The sequence below is a fragment of the Micrasema longulum genome, unplaced genomic scaffold (assembly GCF_059751315.1).
Source record: "Micrasema longulum isolate JH-2025_06_02 unplaced genomic scaffold, ASM5975131v1 h1tg001416l, whole genome shotgun sequence".
NCBI lineage: Eukaryota > Metazoa > Arthropoda > Insecta > Trichoptera > Brachycentridae > Micrasema > Micrasema longulum.
Genome location: NW_028278602.1, coordinates 179595 through 204809, shown reverse-complemented (window position 1 = coordinate 204809; position 25215 = coordinate 179595). Strand labels below are relative to the sequence as shown.

The 25215-nt window shown below is 33.6% G+C and overlaps 1 protein-coding gene across 3 annotated transcripts in view; it reads right to left on the bottom strand.

Moving 5' to 3' along the window:
- Invadolysin (leishmanolysin-like peptidase, invadolysin) overlaps nucleotides 1-25215 on the bottom strand; it is a 73549-nt gene that overhangs the window by 23574 nt on the left and 24760 nt on the right. For all 3 annotated transcript variants that reach the window (XR_015824015.1, XM_088235678.1, XM_088235679.1), the window contains exons 2-4: nucleotides 4773-4873; nucleotides 3323-3353; nucleotides 3011-3093 (exon numbers count right to left, since the gene is read on the bottom strand). Coding sequence is in view for 2 of the 3 variants with exons in the window: in XM_088235678.1 (XP_088091804.1) it covers nucleotides 3011-3093; nucleotides 3323-3353; nucleotides 4773-4873 (215 nt within the window). In the remaining variant the exon portion in view is untranslated. The remainder of the gene's footprint in view (nucleotides 1-3010; nucleotides 3094-3322; nucleotides 3354-4772; nucleotides 4874-25215) is intronic.

Here is a 25215-nt window from a genome sequence, read left to right as displayed (position 1 = left end):
GTAGCAAATACATTACTCAAAAATTGAATTATTTTCCCATCTGTCAGATTTTTTAAGAAATCAAAATGGACATTTCGTTAGTGTTGGCAGGGTAGTATTTTTGTTTACCCTACTTTGCTCATCTAATGAAAGAACTAATGAAAATTAGAGACCTCGGAATAAACAACGCCGTGGTGGACATTTGAACGACATTATCTTTAAAACATCTAATATTATTTAACATGATGTAAAAATATGTATCCGTTTTATGTAAAATAAAATTTGTTTTAAATTTTAAGTTCAATGTTCATTAATTCAATTACTATTATTAAATGACCCTAACTTATCTACTCTGTTGTGTCAATTAATATTTCCGCGAGCACAATAAAATTTTAGAGAAATTAACAGATTGCTTTTTTTGCCTTACATTTGTGTTATGATTACATTTTTTCCCACCGTGCAACATTACACGGCGACATCACGAATGCGTGCGGCGAAAGTAGGGCATAATGGTTTGGATTTTCAGACACAGTCTGATTTATTCAAATATGATTCTACGCTCCTTCTGGACTATTCTTAATTCTATGAGTACAATAATAATATTGTAGAAGACCATTAGTAACAACACATAGCACATCAATATAGAAATAATTATGGGCTCTCACAACATTGGATACATGCAACTCCATGTGCCAGGCCTGCCAACACAGAGGCGCAACACGTCGCCAACGACTGAGAAACATAATTTAGATTCTCCCCGACCAGCATTGATTCTGGCTGTCTTTAAAACGACGCTGCTAATCACTTATAACATTTAACGTAAATTTATTCAAATTTTCACGGTTAGATTAAAACAGTATTGTTCGGTATTCATTCACTGTATTTTGTTTAATTATAGTCATTTAAGTTGCAAATAAAACTCCTGACAATTATGTAAGTTGAAATATTTTATTTTATACACGCAACCTTGTAACAAAACATTGGTAAAAAAATAATTCCTTACAATTATCATAACCACATGAAAACCGATTCCATTATACAATTGGTAACCCTGACGTTAATCATCTTTAACATTAAAAATACTAATTCAAACATTTGATTTACGAGGTTTATGTCGAGTTTTCAATTAGGGGCGCTCGAACTTCGACAGTGTATAGCGGCCATGTTGGTAAAGCTACAGCTGTCAAATTTAGAGGTTATAATAATTAATGTTGGGCAAATCATCATGGAAAGTAACCGTGTCGAGTAAAGTGTATAAATCGTTAAATTTTACTATCAAAATGAGTGTTAGAGGTACGTTTGTCGTGAAAATCATCTTTAGCGACGAGGCCCATGGACAAACAAGCAAAATTGTCGCAATCCATCAGTTGCAAATGCATCCAGAAAAGGCCACTGTTTAGTGTGGATTTTGATCTCGCGGGGTCATTAGCCCGTGCTTCTTCCAAAATGAAGCTGGGAACGCCGTAACTGTCAACGGCGAGACGTGCGGGTCGATGATAAACCATTTTTTGTGGCTTAAATTGAAAGATAAGGATTTCAACGGCATATGGTTCCAGAAAAATGGGCGTTACGAGCCACACAACGCATGAAACAATGGATCTTCCGCACGACAAATTTAAGGGTAGGGTTATCTCGCGTTTCGGCGACGTTAACTGGCCACCGAGATCGTGTGATTTAACACCATTTGAGTTTTCCTTGTGAGGCTACGTTAAATCACTGGACTATACGAATAAGCGACCGACGATTGAAGCCTTAAAAGTCAACGTAAACGATCTTCTTCTTCAGCTTTATTCTCTCCACTGCTGGATGGCGGCCTCTTCCAACGTCTCCGTTCCTTCCTATCACCCGCTTTCATCGTCCATGTTTTACCAGCTATCGAGGCAAAGTCATCGACCCATCTTTTCGGTGACCTTCCGACACTTCTGTTGTTTGCCCGTGGTCCCCACTGGATTATTCTGGGTGCCCACCTGCCATCACTTTGCCTCGCTAAGCGTCCTGCCTACAGCCATTTTGATTTTGCTGCACGACCCATGATATCCACGACTCCGGTTCTGCGCCTTATATTTCTTCATTTCTTATTCCGTCTCTTACACCGAGCATCTGTTTTTCCATGGATCCTTGCGTGCATTTTAGTTTCTGGCTACTTTTATGTGTTACAGACATGGTTTCTAGTTCGTATGTCGGATTTAAACGATGCCATCGATGGATGTTGAGCCCGATTTATGCGGTCGAGTCATCGAAAATTGGACTTCTCGAATACGCGTCGCCCAGCAAAGCCACGGTCGCCATTCGGCCGATATTATGTATTTAATAAACGCCCAGAGGGCTCTTGCAATGTACAGTTAAAAGTACTTTAAGCATTATATAAAATAACATAAAATAAAATCATAACTATAACATTAAACACGCAACCAATTCTAAAAAGAGAGAAGTGGAAATAAAGTGAAGATGAGTAGAGAAACACAATAAAAAGATGAGAATTGAGGGGATGGCCATCCATTGGATAAGATAGCTAATTTGATAGCAGCAGGAGTGGTGTGGAGCAAGTCCAACAATTCAGCATAATTATCAGCAGTTCTGTGGATGCTCACCGGGGGAGGGGAGAATGGCGGGTGTTTGTCCAACTGTACTCACACTGGAACATGTGTCGGAGTCTGGTGGTCCTTGTGGGTACACGAAAGTTTATCAGAGATCTTATCACCTTCTGGTGGAGAGCAATAGTAACCTCAACTCAAGACATCAAAGTTCGATAGCAAATTTAATTTACAGGTTTACCCTTTTTTAACTTTATGTAGCTCTCTAAAGAACTCTTTCCAGGTTTTATTCCAATTTAAAGTTCGAGCGCCCTCAATGGAAACCGCTCATAACCTCACATGTGAAATAATTCATCTAGATGAATCAATAAAGGTTTCAGCTCTATTACTTCACAGCAGATGGAAGAGTTGAAGAAATGTGGATGTTTAAACACAGCCAATGACAGGCCATGAGCCCTGTAAATGGCTGGATTCCGCTTCTAAAAATATAGTTTTACCTATTTAGTTTGATAACTTCAGCTGTCTGGCGGACCATTAGTGTTTTCTCCCAAAACTGGACGGCTTCGGGGAGAATTGTATTCTGAAAAGTACAGACGATTTATAATTCATATTTGGTTTCCTTGCATAAAAATCAGTTCTAAATAAAATGAAATTGTTTACTATTTACTGTCAAAGAAATATAATAAAATAGAGTTGAACGATAGGTTCATATTATTTTTTTATTTATTTTTTACAGAAACAAACAGTCATCAATAATATAATTACATAAAAAAAGATAAGGTTCAAGGTTTTAAATTATTTTGACTTACATTAATGAGATCAAATTTTTCAGGCTCCAACCTGAAATGAAAAGAAAATACAATCAGTTCTTGCACAGAGAGGTTGATTCATCAAAAAAGATTTTGTGTAACCTGGAAAAGAGCGAATCAAGAAGCTGTCAGCGTGATGCTGTGTTATTTCAAGGACCTTTCCGGGCTATGAAGTCATGCTTTTAATGAACGCATCGATCAACTAAACCCGATGATATTATTTCTGTGATTGATGTACTAAGCTTCGAGTCCATTTCTACCTCCCATGTTCTAGCGTGGTACCCTAGCCGGTGGCGATTGGTTTTGAAAATGGTGGATCGCGGGTTTGAGAAGACAAATTCGCAAAAAACTTTTTCAATTCATTTTTTATTTCAATTCAAGATTGGGAATGCCATTTTGTTCATATATTCAGATTCTTTTAATGCTTAAAACATCGGAGTCCTCCGGTATACGACTACTGAAATAGCTTGTTCTAAAACACCAGTACTACTGTAGTGCAGTAATAATACTCTGCTGGTTTAAGGTTTAAAAATATGTACTAAATAGATAACTAGTGGATACTAAATACTTATACCTATGTTGTGAGAAAAAATAACTGTTTCAGGAATATAGTTAATGAACAACTAAGAAGGTTAAAACCAGACGACATCAATTTTAAAAATTAATGCAAATTATTTCGGAATCAAAGTCCATAGCTATGAAAGTAAAAAAAATATCGTTTGAGGGTGGATAATAATGGAGGCTGGTTAACTCCAGATATAATATAAATGATCTAAAAGAAACAAATTGTATACCATGCAAAAAATGAGAAATGCTTCAGAAACTATTAAAAGCAATATAAGGAATATAAAAACACAATCAAATGAATTAAGAAAGGCAAAGAAGAATTAAATTAAATTATCAACAATATGATAAAATTTTTGAAAATCTATACTTAATGTGTGCAAAACCTTCATAATAGTTTTAATTTAATTTTAATTAATTATTTTAAATAAGAAAGTGACAACCCTCACACATTTTTTCGTTTGGGCAAAATTGACAACCCAGAGGCTCAACTTATGCCTTTTAATTTGCCAATAGTCAAAATTCTTGATTCAAGCTACTGACAGCACATAATATAAACAGGAAATAATCTGCAAACCTTTGACTATATTATGCAACAAGAAAAACTTACATTTGTCTTTGCTATCGAGCAGTATATGAAAAAACAGAGTCGTAATTGGCCCGCAACAAATTACACGCGCACTTTGACAGGTTCTGACAAGCCACTGAGTAAAGTTAGTGACTAAAGCTTTTGAGGGAAGTTTACCAAAATCAAATGGAAATATACTTTTTAACAGTTGATCATAGATTAGACTTTTTGAGCAAAATATCCATCCACGGCAAAATTGGACGGTTTCGCGGTAGTGTAAGGCATTTGTGTTGTAAAATAAAAAAATAATGAACCCACCTGTACACGGAATGATCGTAGTACAAAACGATCCTTAGCGGCTGTTCTGTGCTACGTTTTTTCACTGTGTGACTCTCTTCCAAGACGACTCCAGTTACCACCTGCAAACACACAAATTACAAGAAAGATTATTACAAATGCGAGGTATATTATTTAATAGTCTAGATATATTTAACACTGCATACAATAGGTACAGAAAATAACTAATAGGCTTGATTTAGAATAACAGAGAATAGACGATTTTTCTATTTTTTTTTGTCTGTATCATTAAATCAAATGCAATTTTCCACTCCTACTTTACTGCAATCATCCTTCACCACTCCTTATTAATTTCTTTCCGTCTATCTCCTTGTTTTGTCCATATTTCTTTTATTTTAATATGTAGTATATTTATCTTTATATGTATAATTCATCTGTACGTGTGATGTCACTTAACTCCTAATCGGCTTAACCTATTTACGTGCGGTTTTCAGAGAAATATAGATCTTTGCGCTGAGCGTGTTCGTAGATATTAAAATCTTCAGTATAATATGTAAAAAATAAGTTTTATTCATCGATCTACCAGGGTTGCATTCGAGGAGAATGCATTTACAAAAAAATGGAAATATGTTGTTTTTGAATGTTTAATAACAGCATTTGTTTTTTGCGAACCCATTTATTTATTTTTACTGGATTTTTGGTAATACTAAAATAATATTAAATTCAAAACATTCATAAAAATCGTATACCTACATAAGTACACCCCTCTGTTGGTGAAAGGACCGGAGTTTGACGTTTGCAAAAAAAATGCCAAATTTGAAAAAATATTTATTTTATGTTTTGGAATTCAACCATAAACAAGTCTCGAATCTCACCCGCATAAATAAAGGTTTCAGCTCTTTAAGTTTACAAACATCAACAGATGAAAGAATTGAAAGGCTATAGATGTTCAAATATAGGCAGAATGGTGAATTTTACACAATGTGTAAAGTGGCCACTTAAACCAGCCATTGACAGGCCAAAGCCTTGTAGATGCCTAGACTTCTATATTACCTTCTCTTAAATGTTCTTCATCTCTGTTGTAATATGTTAATATAAACAGCTCCCCAGGGAATCGAATCCAGTCTTTGTCTACAAAAATTTGAACAAACTCAAGATATTTTTGATAAACAAGTACCTCGGTACCTACTTAAATTCAATATTATTTGAATATTGACAATTTTTAGTTTTGGAATTTAATCACAAACGAGTACCCAGGTACCTACTTATCAATGAAAAGTATTTTTCCACGATAATAGCAGGCAAGCCAACGTTGGGGCAGGACAACGTCTGTCGGGTCCGCTTGTTCTTTGTATAGTATAAACCGTCGCCGTCGTCGCTTTATTTCAGTATAATTAAGTGAATACATATTATTGGATGGGAGGTCCTACTATTTATATATGTATACATTTTTTATGGTTTTTTTAAAGTACATGTTATAAAAAAGAAAAAAAATACATGAAAGAGATTCATGTCAAAGTAGTAGGAGAATCCTGCTCCGGAAAACCCCTTCGGATACATGGAACAGATCAACATCCAGAGCGATGTTGTTCAGCGTAGCGGTAGCCCTTCCAACGGCAGGGTGGTCCTGGTTATCGAAATATGAAACAATCTATGCTGACGCTGTTTTAGGTAATTATCAGGAACATACAAACCAATGCTCATCATAATCTCAGGATTATCGACAATACCGCGCAACAATCGATAAAAATATGGAAAAACATTCCTTCTAGTCTCTAAACTGTACGATAGATGCACAGATGTCGAGATCTGTACATTATGTAAGGCCGAGATAAGCATTATCGACAAAATCGAGAAAGGAGCTCCGCGCCGGTTTGGACATGTAGAGCGAATGGACAGCGAAAGAACGGCTAAGAATATTTACAATTGCGAATGTTGATGATTGCAGAAACAGAGAAAGACCAAGAAAAACATGGCATGACCAAATCGAACAAATACTCGAAGATGGACATGTTGAAAGGCGGAATAATCGACGCGCGTGCATGCGAAGATGTATGCATGTAGAGGAAGCGAGATCAGTATGCAAAGATAGAGTGATGTGGCCATCAATTCTCTCAGCTTACCCTTACGGGGAAACGGCGTGATGTTTTGTTGTTGTTGTTGTTATAATTAATTATTATTATCGTCTAGAATACTTTCACATTTTCAGTTTAGAATTCAGATAGGTTTTGGCTAGTTTAATAGTTTTCGGTATTCTATAATTCACACTACTTGGGAGAAATACTGGACATAGGAGAAATATTGATATCCATGTGCGAGAAAAGAATCCTGCAGTTCTTTGGGCATATTTCCAGGGGAGATTCTGATAGTTTGGAGAAAACTATTCTCCTGGGAAGTGTCGAAGGGACAAGGTCGCGTGGACGTCAACCGACAAGATGGAGCGGTACAGTCACTCAGTTATCAGAATCATCACTGACGAATGCCTATAGAAGAGCACAAGACCGTTCCAGATGGAGGGAGACTGTCCACAGACGAGCCATGCCTGGAGTCAGGCGTAATCACCATCCTCAGACATGAGGCACGGATTGAAGAGAGGGAGAAATATTTTTGTTGTGAAAAATCTCGATAGCAAATTATATTAATTGTGAGATTTTTTTGTGAAAATTATATTATATATAGGTCCTAAGCCTGGTGAATGCCTAGACTCCCATATCCTTTTCTAAAATGTTCTCCATATCCCATTAATTTATTTATCTAACTTAACCCATTTTTTTGTGAAACTGGTCTTCCGAATTGGACAATCGAAATAAAATTATAATAAATACCTGCCATACGTTCGCTATTACCAAACATTGAGTCTTCGTATTAATTATGCATAACACATCTTCAATTTCTATGGTCGAGAAATGTGCTACGGTCAGGGTTGCCAAATGTCCGGTTTGACACCTTTTGACAGCTCTGATTTTTATTTTTTTGTGTGTCAATTTGTATGAAGCGTGAGAAATTAACATCACATATTCAAGGCGATCAAGGGTCAGATCATAGAATTATAATAATTGTTATTATTTTATGCATGCCAATCCACCCGGCCCGGTAACTTTACCGAGTACACCCTAAAAACGCATACAATCGAGCTACCTCCGAAACCGAAATCAATACGTTTCACATGGCTTATTTGCATCAAAAAATTTTAATACTTACTCAGGTGTTCCCCAGGGATCGGAACTTGGGCCCATTACTGTTCTCCATTTTTATCAATGATATTAAAAAGTTGTAATCAAATCGCGTTTTTTATTATTCGCAGATGACTTGAAGCTATTTTTGAGGGTTAAAACTTTGGATGATTTTCGTACTCTCCAGGCGGATATAATAAACGTATCTGAATGGGGAAGACGAAAAAATTATTGTTCAATATTTCAAAATTCTCAGTTATGTCTTTCACCAGGGCCCACAAAACGCTTTTCTTCCGCTGTAGAATAAATGACCAGAATCTTATGCGGATTGCGAAGGTTAAAGATCTTGGCATCGCTTTTGCGAGTTCCCTGACATTTTATGATCAGATCGAAACAGTTAGTAGTAGTTCGTTGAAGAACAAGTACAGAACAATTTCACCCATCTCAGCTCAAGCTCTAACAGGGTTTACACCGTTAGACCTTAAAATTCAATAAAGGAAGGACATTTATAATGTCAAGAAATTCGGTAAGCTGTATTCCATTCCAGATGATCGCAAGTATCAAGGAACTGCAAACTATTTCGATTTACCTCACCCGTCCAAAAGAATTCCCGAAAGTATTATTTTACTTGACAAAGATATACCTCCTTATGCTCCCAATGAAATTTGAATCTTTACGGCTGGTAGCCTGCTCGACGGCAAAGTGGGAGCGGCATTCGTTCCTTTTGAGAGTGAAAAAGAATTACCAGGCAGAACATTTAATTTAGATAATTTCTGCTCAGTTTTCCAGGCTTAACTACTCGCAATACGAGAAGCTCTCGAATGGTTATTAAAAAAACCACCAGAGAGATGGGTTATTGCAAAAATATTATCAGATTGTCGTTCAAGCTATAACGGATACTCGGTCGGTAAATCCATTCATTGTAGATATTCAGAGTAAAATTAAGCATCTAAAAATAAGAGGGATGAACATTCAAATGTGCTGGATAAGAGGACATGCTGGTATCGTAGGAAATGAGAGAGCGGATGAACGAGCAAGAGCCGCAACTTGTAAAAGAACGGCACCTTTCTTCTCAGAATTTCCCCTTAGCTTTGCTAAACGCTGTATAAAACAAAATACGCAGCAGCGTTGGGAGGATCATTACCGCGCTTCTTCTACAGGTAAAATCACTAAACCCAACGCTGGCTGATGCAGCAAACTTCCGTCATCATCACCAAAGTACTTTCGAAACGACCCAAATTTTTACCGGACACGGAGCTATGAAAAGTTATCTATATAGGTTTAAATTAAGGAATGATGACTATCGTCCATGCGATGATATTTCTTCACAGAGTATCGAACATCTGTTATTTCAGTGCCCATTTTTCACTTTGCAGCGCCATAATCTTGAAGCAGAATGCAGGAAAGATGGAATATCCTTAACAGATATCCACACTGTAGTAAAAAGTAGTTATCACGCGCCGTTGTTTTTGAACTTTGCAACAATGGTGATTGGACTCATAAAGGTAATTAACCAATATCAGTGATCGAATATCCCATTTCCAAGACAAACAAAAACGTTTTTTTCCGAGTACCTTAGCCTTGTACATGACACTTAAGGCTACTAAATACAGGGGTCCAAATATATATAAAAAAATTATTTAAAAAAAAAGTTCGTTGAAGATGTGAGGATTCGTCTTGCGTACTGCCAGGGTTTTTGGTAGTACACGAGCACTGAGAATTCTTTATAACTCGTCGGTGCGAAGTAGACTCGAGAGTGGCTCGATGATTTGGGGACCGCGTGAGTTGAAGTACTCTCTTATGGTGGAGAAGGTTCAGAAGAAATTTCTTCGGTTTCGTTTTTTTTTGCTTACCGGTAAATAAAATAACCGTTCGCCACTGTACGACACAGGTAAAAATATTTCTAAAGTAAAATCTGAAAGATTTAACAATATTTTGAGTTTGTCCAAATTTTTGTAGACAAGGACTGGATTCGACTCCCTGGGGAGCTGTTTATATTAACATATAACAACAGAGATGAAGAACATTTAAGAGAAGGTAATATAGAATTCTAGGCATCTACAGGGCTTATGACCTGTCAATGGCTGGTTTAAGTGGCCACTTTACACACTGTGTAACATTCACCATTCTGTTTATATTTGAACATCTATATTCCTTCGATTCTTTCATCTGTTGATGTTTGTGAAGTTAAAGAGCTGAAACCTTTATTTATGCGGGTGAGATTCATCTAATTGAATTATTTCACCTACATACTAGGCAACGCCTGAAAATATTATTTTTTCCCCAGGGAGTTGAATCCAGTCCTTGTCTACAAAAATTTGGACAAACTCAAAATATTGTTGATAAATTACCTGGTCCATGAAGAAGTATAGAAATTGAAAAAATAATATTTTCAGGCGTTGCCTAGTATGTAGGTGAAATAATTCAATTAGATGAATCTCACCCGCATAAATAAAGATTTCAGCTCTTTAACTTCACAAACATCAACAGATGAAATAATTGAAGGAATATAGATGTGCAAATATAGGCAGAATGGTTAATGTTACACAGTGTGTAAAGTGGCCACTTAAACCAGCCATTGACAGGTCATAAGCCCTGTAGATGCCTAGACTTCTATATTACCTTCTCTTAAATGTTCTTCATCTCTGTTGTTATATGTTAAGCTGAAAGATTTAGATAAAATTATAAATAAAATTTGCAATAAAACTTCTTGGTTAGTTTCGTCAAGTTAATTCACCAATCAAATCAAAAAGTTTTATTGATAATTTTATCTAAATCGTTAAGTATAGAGTTTTATCAAGAAATATCTACAAAAAACATAAATATAAATAAAATCTGGTTTGGATTCGAAAAACATTTGGCAACCCTACTTCAAGTGGTCGTTTTGCATAGTTAACTTTCCTTTCGTATAGTCGCTAACGCGCGCGATTTCGATTCTATACATTATATTATTATTGTACTAGATTATAAGCACTAATTAAATATTGTGTTCTAGTTCCTATAAATGTTTTTAAAATAAAAAAAAAGTAAATAAAGGAAACGCCAATGGTGAATATCTTCATGTGTGTAAAAAAATCACTGCTCTAGTGCCAATCCGCGGGAAAAATACAGTTTACTCTCAAAAGCGTTGAGAGGATACGCCGTCTGACTTTTCTTCATACAAACGTATTCCACATTTTCTCCCTTCAGAGCATAGGCATCAGTGGCGAGCGGTGAGTTTTTAGATTGGTAAGCTACGAACATTCTGATAAAATGTCCGGTAGTATGACACATAAAAAAACAGGTCTATTTCATATTCGATAAATAATCCATAACAAATGGCACTAGCGGCTAATAGTTTCAGTAAAAATGTTTTCTAATACATTAAAAAAAACATGATTGCAAAAAATAACTGGAACCCGTAAGGACTCGAACCCACGCCCTAGTCATTAGAAAGTAACGACTCATCCGCACGGCTATTTCATGTTCTAACCTGAGTGTCGAAAAGGTAATTTATACTACTGTATAATTCATTAACGTACCGGTGCATTTTTGTTTAAGTCTGACTATTATAACTTGTCTTGAAATAAAACACTATTTCTTAGTGAATGAGATAAAAACTAAATTATTTAAAAGTATTCCTTACCGAGTACGATAGTTCACTAAACAAAATATAATTTACGTTTTAAGAATCATTGTTTCATCGATTTTTATATCACCTTAATATTTACGAAACGACATAAGTTATACATTTTTGAATTCTTTTATATATTTATTCTTAACACTATACACTAGTAACGTTTTTATCATAAGTCAAACATATTTTTTAAAGCTGAAATGGATACTGAAGAATAACCTATAATTCAACTGTCATCAGTCCGCACAAAAACATTTTATAAGTGTAGTATATTTTATTTTTGTTTGGCAATTTTTTTGTTTTTTAAAACCCACTGAAGGATTTATACTGATACGTTAATATTATGGAATAAAATATCAATTTGCTATATTATTTATTTTACAACAAATTTACTTAAAAACAAATTTCACAAAACCACTGAAACATATCGAGTACCTATTATTGTAACTTCCGTGTTAAGACATACAAAATAATATATATTCGTTATCTCTTTCTCACAGATAACGAATGCGTATGTTGTCACCTCCCTTAGACCATCGTAAGTCAAATTGATTTATTTTAAAGAATAATAGCCCTTATGAAAAAGTATTGAAAGACTAAATTGCATTAACGAAAGCTGCAAGATTTTACTATAATCGCAAGTGTAATTTTTCGAACAAGATTCTAAAATTTTAGGTTTAAGACGTATTTTAATTCGTGTTTTTTCTTAACCAGAGTAATCTCGTGTAATCCAGTGGTAATAATTTTGGCCAATAGAGGCGCAACTGGTCGCTGTATGGAATAAATGAATATGATGTAAATTTACTAACCCAAGAATTGCAATGTATTTTAAAACATTTAAGTTTGTAAGTGAAAATTATTGATGGAAGTTCATTGTAATTTATTATATAAATAAAACACGAGTGATAATTCTGAATTATCTATCCTTACCTCTGTTCTGTAAAAATACATTTAACTCTTTAATAAAGATACCAGTCTCGAAGATGTCGCGAAAGCGATGAAACCGGTCACTGGATATTCCAAATTTGTGGATTAAAGTATCACTCGTGTTTTATTTATATAATAAATTGCAATGTATTTTTTTAATATATGTGCGTTTTCCTAATAATAATGTAACATTAAACATTACTTTCGATGCCAAAAAAATATGGTAAGCTGCAAATAATAGATTATAAGGAGAATTTGCTCCTGATAGGCATATCACCAGAGCAGTGATTTTTTTTACACATATTATTATATCTATAGAGATATAATAATATTTGTAATCTGCGAGCTTGTTTTAGTACTAAAAAACCTGACAGGGTTAAAGATGTAAAATATAGCGTACTTTTTTGTATGAAGGAATCAGCTTAGATAATCGGCTAGTTTCATCGTGCTGGGCACTATCGGTGATTTATATAAACGGTGGTTACGATTTATAATAAATAACAATTATATTAGTAAATGTTATTAAATATTTGTATGTAACCACCTACCGATTTTTCTATGTCTACTGCTTTCGAGACGTACCCGTCTCTTCGTCAGGACACCAATTAAACCAACATGCAAAACCCACTTTACACCTTCACCATAGTTGCACAAAAATGTAAAACCAACACGACATGCATTTAAATTAAAATTTATTGCTCCTATTTCTTACTATAGTATTGAGTGAGTTTCTAGAAAACATATCTCAATTATCATTTTAATTATGCTTTTAAATATTTTTTTTCGGTTGATTTAAATGATACTCTTATTTTGTTTTTTTTTTTAATACTACTATATTTTACTATTATTTTGTTAATTTTATTGATACCACTATTTTTTACATTTGATTATGTGTGATTCTTAATTTGTATAATTTATATTTTAAAAATTATTTCTGATCTTTTTTGCATCGTATTCTTTGGAATTTGATTATTTATTATTTATACATGGTTTTTCTGGATTGTTATTCTATTGCATCTCATGTAATTACGAGTATAATTTAATTGAATTAATTTTACTATGCATTTTTTATTTTTTATTATTACGGCTCATTAATATTTAAACGAGTATAATTTTGAATAAATAAATGAAGAAAATTCTTTTTCTATAATTTTATCTAATTCATTTTACTGTGTATTTTTATTGTTATTTATTGTGGCTTGACACGGGCATAGCCTAAAAAGCCTTAATAAGTTCATAAATATTTAAACTAGTGTAATTTGGAATGAATAAATAAAATAAATAGAATAAATAAAATAAATAAAATAAATAAAATAAATAAAATAAATAAAATAAATAAAATAAATAAAATAAATAAAATAAATAAAATAAATAAAATAAATAAAATAAATAAAATAAATAAAATAAATAAAATAAATAAAATAAATAAAATAAATAAAATAAATAAAATAAATAAAATAAATAAAATAAATAAAATAAATAAAATAAATAAAATAAATAAAATAAATAAAATAAATAAAATAAATAAAATAAATAAAATAAATAAAATAAATAAAATAAATAAAATAAATAAAATAAATAAAAACGAAACCGGTAGACATAGAAAAGTCGGCAAGTGGTTATATACAAATATTTAATAACATTTAGTCAAATGTTTGACCACAAAGTTAATGCTTTAAATATTGATATAATGGTAAGCTGTGCATAATCGCTTATTTTAACGATTCGCCCCTGATAGCTAGGACCACCTAAAACCCACAAAAGTGCCCAGTTTCATCTGAAATCTTCGGACGTACTGTATACAAAAATCATAAATAATTTCGGGAAATGGAAAAGGTACTGACTCGTACAATTTTCTTTTGATACTCTTTCTCGAAGAAAAAAAATCGGTTTTATTTCGGGGTGCCGAAAACGGGACAATAAACCTCTATTTTAGTTAGGCATAAGTAGCCCGAGGCGCAGTTATGTTTTCCGCACAATATCGGGGAGGCGAATGCGAGAGAGTGTCAGAAAAATTATGTTCAAAATACCTATTTCTCTGCTCGGCGTATCCTCTCAACATTGGACGTTATGCAGAATAAATTACTAGCGCTAATGAATCTGTCAAGCGGTGACGTCACGTCATACAAATTACCAACAGAAGATTTTAGGCAGCTAATTTATATTCCAAATAAATTACTTCGCATGAAAACAGATGGAAGGTCTATATTATATGTATTCGTACATACAACAGTTCTAAGTATTTACAGTTTAACAATCAAATCGTTTTTATTTTTTATGAAGAAATCTACAATTGTACAAGGTGTCCAGCAAGAAATTTCCGATTTTGAAAATTTATTTTTAAAAATCGAAGACATTTATTTATTTATGTATACGCCCAATGGGCATTTTTATGGACACATTTATACATAGAAAATTATTAAAACAAAATTAGAAAGACTCAATGGTTTATAGTAGACTTTGTGGGAGTGGAAGCGGGAGAGAGGTGTTTATAATTGAATTTGATTCAGTGATCGTTTGAAAGAAGACAACTTGTTATCAAAGAAATCAAGACTGGTATGTTTGTTGGCAGACCTGAGAATTCTGGGCATAGGGGAATGAAAACCATAGTTAGTTCTATGGTTATCGGTATGAAAGAGTAAGTTTTGTCTGAGGTTTCTAGTTGGGATATTTAATTTTTTGAGCTCAGTAGTTCAGGCGCATCAAAGAGTGAGTTGAGAATTTTAAATAGGACTATAAGGTCGGATTTATTTCGACGGTCTTGAAGAGAAGATATATTCAAGGTAGTTTCTAACTCATTATACGTATATAGGTCTCAATATAGGTAAAAGTGGAATAAAACTATATTCGTATTTTTATCATTATAATTTAATATTTTTTAGATAGTAAAAATTAAACGTAAATAAAATATAATCTTTATACCTATAACTCCTCTGTACGTGTGATGTCACTAAACCCCTAAACGGCTTAACCAATTTACGTGCGGTTTTTAGAAAAATATAGATCTTTGCGCTGTGCGTGTTCGTAGATATTAAAATCTTCAATCTAAAATGTAAAAAAAGAAGTAAGGAGCATAAATGTTTTATTAATCGATCTACTAGGGTTACACTCGAGAAGAATCCATTTGCAAAAAAATGGAAAGATTTGTTTTTTGTGTATAAAAAAGTTTGTTTTTGAATGTTTACAAACAGCATTTGTTTTTTGTGGATCTTAATCAGATCCTTTCCTTAAATTCCTTATAATTTCTACCCATTCGTTTCTTTTTACTGGATTTTTGGTAATACTGAAATAATTTTTTTATTTTATTTTATTTTATTTGGGATTTTTACAGCTATCACATAAACAAAATAAGTAAAAAATTATAAAAATGCTAAAGCCAATTGAAAAATCCACTGTAAATCTAATGACACGTAATATTTAAGAAAACCTAATGACACATAACCGAGTATCGCACGCAACTACACTGGCTCAGTATCAGGCATAGAAGAAACATTCACATTCTATCACTTCTTCACAATATTTTAAATAATCCCACTTCGCCTGTTTATCTGAGAGATGTCATCCAACCTCTTTCACAACACGGACTATCTCTTCGTTCTAGTAACGAGAGAGCCCTTTTAATACCCTGTCATCGCTCTAATTTTCTTGCCTCCTCTTTCACATTAGTAGCCGCTCGATTGTGAAATAATCTACCCACTAATGTTGGAGACGCCCCTTCTTTATTTACATTTAAGTCAAGATTAAAATGTCACTATCTAAATATTCAAATTGTTCCTTTATCCTTCTTCTTTCCTTCCCATCCCCTCTCCTCTCTTCATTGTATAGTGTTTATATATATTTATTTTTTATATATTAATTTTTGGTTATCTTTGCTTTTAATTTTTGTATAAAATTTTAAGATTCAATATGTCCTTGTGTTTATAATTTTCTCAAACTAAACGGTTTGGGTAGGTAGGAAGAAATTGCCTTAAGGCAATATGCCCGCCCTTATATGTTTATTTATTGTATATGTATATAAAGTGTCAAATAAATAAAAAATAAGAAAAGAGTTTACGTAATTGTATGTGTGTGACGTTTGTATTCATGTGTATGTAAATGTGTGTATGCGTAAATGAATGAGGGAGAGGGTACATGTGCGTGTGGGAATGAATGAGGGAGAGCGTGCGTGTGTGTGGGTGCGTAAGTATAAAAAAATAATTGTTCAACACATCAAATTCAACACATTTTTACAAATCGTATTCCTACATAAGTACACCCCTATGTTGGTGAGAAGACCAGAGTTTGACGTTTGCAAAAAGAATGTCATATTTGAAAAAATATTTATTTTATGTTTTGGAATTCAACCATAAACAAGTACCTAGGTACCTACTTACTCAATTCTGACCTATCTCTTGGCGCTCAAATTAGTAGAACGATAAGTTCATGCTTCTACCAGCTGAGACAAATTAAATGCATACGCAAAAATTTGCCGGTTGATGCCGCCCGTCAATTAATAAATGCGTTTGTAGTGTCTAGAGTCGATTATTGTAATGGTATCTATGCAGGTCTACCAATGAACAAAATGACTCGCCTACAATCTGTATTGAATGCCGCAGCGAGACTTATTTTCGGAATCTCTAAGTTCAGTCATATCACTCCACTACTTCGGGAACTACACTGGCTACGTTTTCCACAGAGGGTCGAATACAAACTCTGTTGGCTTATGTATAAGTCACTGCACAACTCGGCTCCGGAATATCTAAGGGAACTATGGATTCCAGATGAACTAGCTGACAGGCGTCTCACGCTTAGATCAGCTACGTCTACGGCGAGAGGAAAAGTTATTATACCTCTACGCAAACAGCGCACTTAATTTGGTGAACGCGCATTTGCGGTCGCAGGCCCTATGGCATGGAATGCTCTCCCAGCAGAGGTGCGAGGCTGTGAAAGTGAAGTGATGTTTCGGAAAAAACTTAAAACCCACTTGTTCTCTAAATCATTTGAATAAATCCGTAGCACGTGACAACAAAATAAATTATTTTAATTAAATTACAAATTTAAAAGCTTCAATTAAATTAACTTAATAATAGAATCACCATGTAAAGCGCCCTTGAGGTATTTTATTACGAAAATGGCGCTATATAAGTTATCCATAATAATAATAATAATAATACTTATCAATGAAAAGTCTTTTGCCAACGTTCGGGCAGGACAACGTCTGTCGGGTCCGCTAGTACATATATATATATATTTATATAAAAATGAATGTAAAACACGAACTCCTTTTCTAAACACGAGTTTTCACTCTATTAGAGAGGTAGAGTCGTTATTATTAATTATGTTCGTATGTTGTTAAAAAGCATATGTAATTTTATACTCATTTTGTTAACAATTTTTTTTCAGTAAACATTTTTATTTTTTAATCGACACCCTGTGTTTTTGTTAAATATTTGATTTTGCAATAAATTAAAAATAAATCAAATAAAATATTTGTCAACCTGCGAAACATATATCGACTTTGTCCCACGATACGATTTTGCCATTGTTCCAATGTGCGTAATGTTAAAATATGTTCCAACCGCCAAGTTTTTAAACAATATTATGTGTTGTGTTACGAAAGTAAGATTACTCTACAAAAATTATATTTGCAATAATTTGTTGCGTACATAGATTACTTCGCGGGCGAAATGTAAAAAAACATTCTGGCAGCTTTTCACATCTGAACTCGGGTGTTCTGGCCTGTGTCGAGAATTTTTGTTTTTTTTTTAACATACACCGCAAGACAAATAAATTTACGAGTTCTCAAAAAAAACTAAAATTGACATATAATGAATTATTCTTGATATTTAATTAGTTTTTTTTATATTGTTTGACATATGTGATGACTACTCGCTATTTCAAGGTTAAAATAAAAAATCTTACTCATGAATTGTACTTAGAAATTGCCATTATATATCAGGTATCAGATTACCCGAACCTTAGAGACCCATAACGGTTCATTTATGGTCGAGTGTTTGTGATGGAATAATAAAAGACATGTTATTTTTTAATTCATATTTAAGAAGTAGGTTCTTATCGCTTTATTTTAAATTAAAGTATTTTACATTTAAACATATTTATAACATTTAAAAATATTTAGTACTTAGTGAATTCACCTTTATTTTTTATAACATGTAAAATTCTATTATTTAGAGAAGCGTAAAGCGAATCTAAAATTTCTGATGTTATTTCTTCTTCCCAAACTTGAATTAAGTTTTTTTTTAATTCCTCAATGTTTTTTGATTTTTTTTTCCCGACTTTTTTTTTCATAATCGCCCATAAATTTTCTATCGGGTTCAAATCAGGGCTATTCCCGGGCCACGTCAACGATTTTAAGCCAATTTTCTCCTTGAATTCATTGATCTATAAAAAAACAATAAATTATTTATCATGTGGTCACAAAATGCATTTAAAAATATATATATTTGTACTCACAGTGCGGGCTCTATGGCACGGCGCAGAATCGTCCTGAAAAATTGGGTCCGCGGTATACTGCGTAATGTCCTCGATTGTTGGAATAATATGTTTTTTTAACACTTTTTTGTACTGAATGGCATTCATCGTACCCTGTACAAAATTTAGAGGTCCTAAACCGTATGCTGTCATGCACCCCCAAATCATCACGTAGGGTGAATGTTTAACGGTTCGAGTGACGCACGACGGATGATATCTTTCCCCACGTTTTCGTCGAACTATCTTTCTGCCGTCTGGACCAAAAAGGTTGAATTTTGATTCATCAGAGAAAACAACATTTTGCCAATCCTCCAAGGTCCAATTCTGGTGCTCTTTCGCCCAATCCAGTCTAGCCTTCTTCATTTTGTCCGTGAGTAATGGTTTCTTTGCGGGACTCCGTGCTTGGAAACCATGCTCCAACAGCCGCCTGGACACTGTTTTTACTGAAAATGTTGATGTGCTGGTAGACTGCACCTCTGCGTGTATTTCAGGTGCCGTTAAAAATCGATCGCGCATAACAATTTTTTTTATTAAGCGATCATCTCGGGCAGATGTCACGCGCCCCCGTCCGCTTCCTTTTTTCCGTTCTATGGATCCAGTTTCTTGGATTTTTTTAAATAAAAACCTCACTGCACCTTCTGAATACCCAACTCGACGAGATATTTCACAATTAGATATGTTTTCTTGCGACAATGTGATTATTTTGGATTTTATCGCAATCGACATTTGCTTTGCACTTTCCATGATTGTTGTGTTATGTTCACTCAAACGCGGGTAAAACAAGACTGTTGAGACATTTTAAAATGTAAATATTGTAGAAAGGTGACACATAGTGTCCTTAATTTATTAAACAAAAGAAAGAGGTATCGATAAAGGATTTCTTAGAAAAAGGGTTCAGTAAAGCCAAGGGGCGCGGTAGCAGGTAAACTCGTAATTTTTTTTGTCTTGCGGTGTATATATACATGTGTTAGTAATATAATATGTACAAGTTAGTATGTAAGTATTTAATATAATATATACATATAATAATAAAACATATTTACAGCTTTACACCATTTACAACTAGATATTTACATTGGATTTTAAATACGCATTTATCGGGTGGGGACAGGAGAATTAGAATATGAACAGGGAATGGGATATTAATATCAGAGAGGTCGGATAGGAAATCGGGATAACAATCATTTATGGGGCATCCAAAAAAAATATGGTTTAAATCTTCCTCATCTAGCTGACATTCGCAAATGGCAGAGAGGACATGGATTCTGAACAGGTGAGAACCATTGCAGCAGTGCCCAATGCGCATTCTGCACATGGAGGATGTCTCAAACTTGTTCAGAATCACTTTGGAAAACCAAGGCTTTTCTGTTACATTTGGCTTCAGTTGGAAAAGATGTTTACCCTTGGCTTGGGATGAGGCTACCCAATATTCTTGCCACGTGCGAAGTTGCTTCTCCTTCGTCATAACAAGGAGATCACCCAGTGGTAGTAAATTACTATAGGCAGGATCCCCGAAGTGGACCGCCTCCTTTGCTAACGCGTCCACTTTTTCGTTCCCGGGAATACCACAATGGCTAGGGATCCAGGACATAACAACACTCTTATTGGATGCCTCTGATAAAGAAAAACTATCGACGTGCTAATAAGCGACATGATACAAACATTAGAAAATAGAAGAAAACGGAATGATTTGCAATTTTTATTTCAAATATAAAAGGTTCCGAACTGTTACAACTAATTAACTTGCGAGTTCCGGGCCGGGTTACCCCATTTAATAAACTATTCTATGTAAATATTATCAATTTCCTTCTTTTCCTTTCCACTATCACCTTGTTTTGTCCATATTTATCTTATTTTATTTATAGTTTATTTATTATTTATATATTTTACGCTTAAAGCCGTCGTCGCTTTATTACAGTATTGTGTAGTGAATACATATAATTGGCTAGCAGGCCCTACAATGTATACATTTTATATAGTTTTTTTTTAAATATTAATTTAACCTCTACATCTGTTTGTATTCGAAATAAATAAAATAAAATATATCTACAACAAACTACACTGAACACTCGCCAATAAGGAGAATTCATACATTTGCAAATGAATACGCAAATGACGTAGACAGGGTCAAAGCACCAATGAATGACCGTTATTCACATTCAAATACTGTTTGGTTAAAAACAGCATTTATTGATATTATTTCTGGCCGATTACCTTTCTTTCCCATCCCTTCCTTGACCCATCCTTATGGTACTGCCCAACCTAGATAGAAGATATATAAAAATAGACACTTTGGATTTGGAACAATATAAACAAAATTTTGACATTATATTGCATAAGAATTCTGAAAGCGTTTCGCTTCGTTGTGAAAATTGTAATATTGCATTGTTCAATAATTCGTAGTGAACTTTATCATTCAGTGCACCAACATTGAAGAACATTTACATCGCATCAAAGGTAGGTCCATTCCCGTGCTCCTTTCCTTGATTCAAATACTCCCGTTTTACGTTATACAGTCCGCTTTTCGTTAACAAATATTGCGGCTTGCCCATTACATACCGCACACCGCATTTGAGCGATCACGATGAACAATAATGAACACGCTTAAGTTATTTTATTTTTTAAATTTTTATTTAACAAATTTACGGACAATGTTCAATTTAAACAAAGTATATAACGAAAAACAATAATAATACGTAACAAATAATAGAAGGAATACAACAAAGAAAAGCAACATTAGACAGGCATTATGGAATCCAGGTTAATTCTACAAATATGCAGTCAATTCATTGGGAATATTTATTCAGCCTATTTGTGAAAAAAACTCAATGTACAATCAAAATAATTTAGATCTTGATTTTCATTTACAAATCCAATCATTTTGGGTAGAGGCGCATGGAAACCATAATTAGTCTTATGATGACCGAGGAACAGAATTTCATTATTTCTGAGTCTACGTGAAGGAACATCAAGAGATATTTGTTGGAGAATAGTCGGGACATCAAATAAACTAGTAAGTATCTTAAACATGCAAATTACATCAGCATTAAATCGACGTTGTGAGAGACTGGACATATTAAGGAAAAGTTCCATGTCGGTATAGTTATAGTGATCTCTTGTGATTCCTAGTTTGTAAGCAATTTTTTTAATAAATTTATGCTGAACTGATTCGATGCGATTTATGTGAGTAACATATGAGGGAGATCATATTACGGAGGCGTATTCAAGAATGGGACGAACCAATGAGCAGTAAAGTGTTTTTAGAGTTAATATGTTTTCAAAATCGGATGTAGCTCTATTAACAAATCCAAAGAATTTGAGAGATTTGTTAATATAGTCAATGTGTACATGAAAATTTAGTTTGGTGTCTGGAATCACCCCGAGATCTCTTATTGAAGTTACAAGGGAAAGAATTTGGTCAATAGGTTAATAATCGAAGTTTATTATTATTTTTTATTTTTTTAAAAGAAAAAAGAAATCAACAATGTTTTATTATGTCCAAATGCTTGCAGACTGGCTAAATTTCCTACCTAGGGAGTTGTTCATATTTAAATTTATTTCAACAGAGGGAAAAAAAAATTGAGAAGGGAATATGGAAGTCTATCTGTCATTGGCTGGTTTAAGTGGCCACTTTACACACTGTGTAACATTCACCATTCTGACCATGTTTGAACATCCCTTCCATATTCCCTTCTCAATTTTTTTTCCCTCTCTGTTGAAATAAATTTAAATGAGAAAAAATAAATATTTGCGTTCTTGTGATTTACCAGAATATTTAATTTTGAGGGCCATTTTCAACGAGTTGTAAATAACTCACTATTAGAAAATGTGGTTTAAAGACAGACCAGCGAAGCCTTAGATGCTTATTTAATAATGTTTAATGAACATATATAAAATTTAATTGCACTAATTTTCTTACTTATATTCCTTAAAATATAGCTTGATTAGAATGACAGTTGTCAGTAATAGTAACGACATAACTTTATAGTAACGTCTAAGGAGTGATTTATATTGACACGCGAAAAATCATTCGTATCTGGCGTGTTAATTAATTTTTTTTTTACAATGCTTGACACGTAAATCAACATAAATGTATAAAATGAGCTTTAAAACAAAAAAAAAAAAAAAAACCTAATTATTAACGACGTTCTTACGAGGTTACATCGTTGTTTGAGTATGTCCAAATGCTTGCAGACTGGCTGGATTTTCTCCCTAGGGAGTTATTCATATTTATTTTTTGTTTACTATAAAAAATAATACATTATATTACATTTGCAAAATAGTAGGAGTATCTAATACAAAAAAGTGAAAACTAAATTACAATTACTATGGCGACTGCTTTTCTAGACTTTTGGCTTGCCAACCGCCGGCAAAATACAATGAATAGCGTGATAAAGAATAAATAAATAAATACAAATAGCAGTTTTGGAATATTTTCCATATTTACAACGGTGAAATCAAATATGTGTTTGCGCAGCAGGATTATACGTTAATATTTTGACATTTAATATTAGGTGTTCACGGATGTTGCATTGTGATCGCGAATACACTTAACAACCATGGTGAGAAATTGTTATCACGTCGCTTATTAGCACGCCGATAGTTATCTGTGATTGAGCTACTATTTAAAACTCTGTGCACGCCCATAATAGTACGTAGCACGATAGGATAGCTGAGAAAGTCCCATGTGAATATGTACGGCGGTGGTTAGTGAGCAATTATGCGATCAAGTGTTCAATCCAGCGCAGCGCGGTCATTAGTGAGAGAAAGGGAGCTTCTTCATACTCCGTACACATTTACCTGTAATTACAATGCATTAAGTATTTCACTACGCGTCCATAGACTGTTGATTAGTCTGCAGTGTGTAGCCACAGACATGACAGCGCTAGGGAAAGATTCAAATCTTGTGCGGCTGTGATGTCACACTATAGTCCTTAAAATATGGCTTGATTAGAATGACAGCTGTCAAACTAATTTTATTAGTGATGGGAAATTACTGATCAGTGATCAAATCGATTTTATCAGTTATTTCATGCAATCATGAAACCCTGTTTCCGAAAACTGATATAAAAAACGCAAAAACAAGCCTATTATAGTGTGTTTAACATAATTGTTCACCAAAAAATGAGACATTTATACTTTTTTCATGAACAACATCAAACGAATAATTTTTTTATTCGATCAATTTACATTGATCAATTTGTCCATCTCTAACGTTGCTGCAAAATGATGTAACCTTGTAAGAACGTCGTTAATAATTAACGTGATTAGAATGACAGTTGTCAGAAAAAGTGACGACATAACTCTGTAGTAACGTAAAAGGAGTTATTTATATTGACAAACAAAAAATCAATTGTACCTGGCGTGTTTTTTTTTTTTTAATACAATGCTTTAAAACTAAAAGAAAACTAAAATAAACCTAATTAACATATTACAACAGAGATGAAGAACATTTAAGAGAAGGTAATATAGAAGTCTAGGCATCTACAGGGCTTATGACCTGTCAATGGCTGGTTTAAGTGGCCACTTTACACACTGTGTAACATTCACCATTCTGCCTATATTTGAACATCTATATTCCTTCAATTCTATCATCTGTTAATGTTTGTGAAGTTAAAGAGCTGAAACCTTTATTTATGCGAGTGAGATTCATCTAATTGAATTATTTTACATGCATACTAGGCAACGCCTGAAAATGTTATTTTATCTTAGTTTAGTTCATGTCTACAGAAATTTGGACAAACTCAAAATATTGTTGATAAATTACCTGGTCCATGAAGAAGTATAGAAATTGAAAAAATAACATTTTCAGGCGTTGCCTAGTATGCAGGTGAAATAATTCAATTAGATGAATCTCACTCGCATAAATAAAGGTTTCAGCTCTTTAACTTCACAAACATTAACAGATGAAAGAATTGAAGGAATATAGATGTTCAAATATAGGCAGTATGGTGAATGTTACACAGTGTGTAAAGTGGCCACTTAAACCAGCCATTGACAGTTCATAAGCCCTGTAGATGCCTAGACTTCTATATTACCTTCTCTTAAATGTTCTTCATCTCTTTTGTAATATGTTAATATAAACAGCTTCCCAGGGAGTTGAATCCAGTTCTTGTCTACAAAAATTTGGACAAACTCAAAATATTGCCGATAAACCTAATTATTAACGACGTTATTACAAGGTTACATCATTTTGCAAAAACGTTAGAGATGGATAAATTGATCAATGTCAATTGATCGAATAAAAAAATAATTCATGATTGCATGAAATAACTGA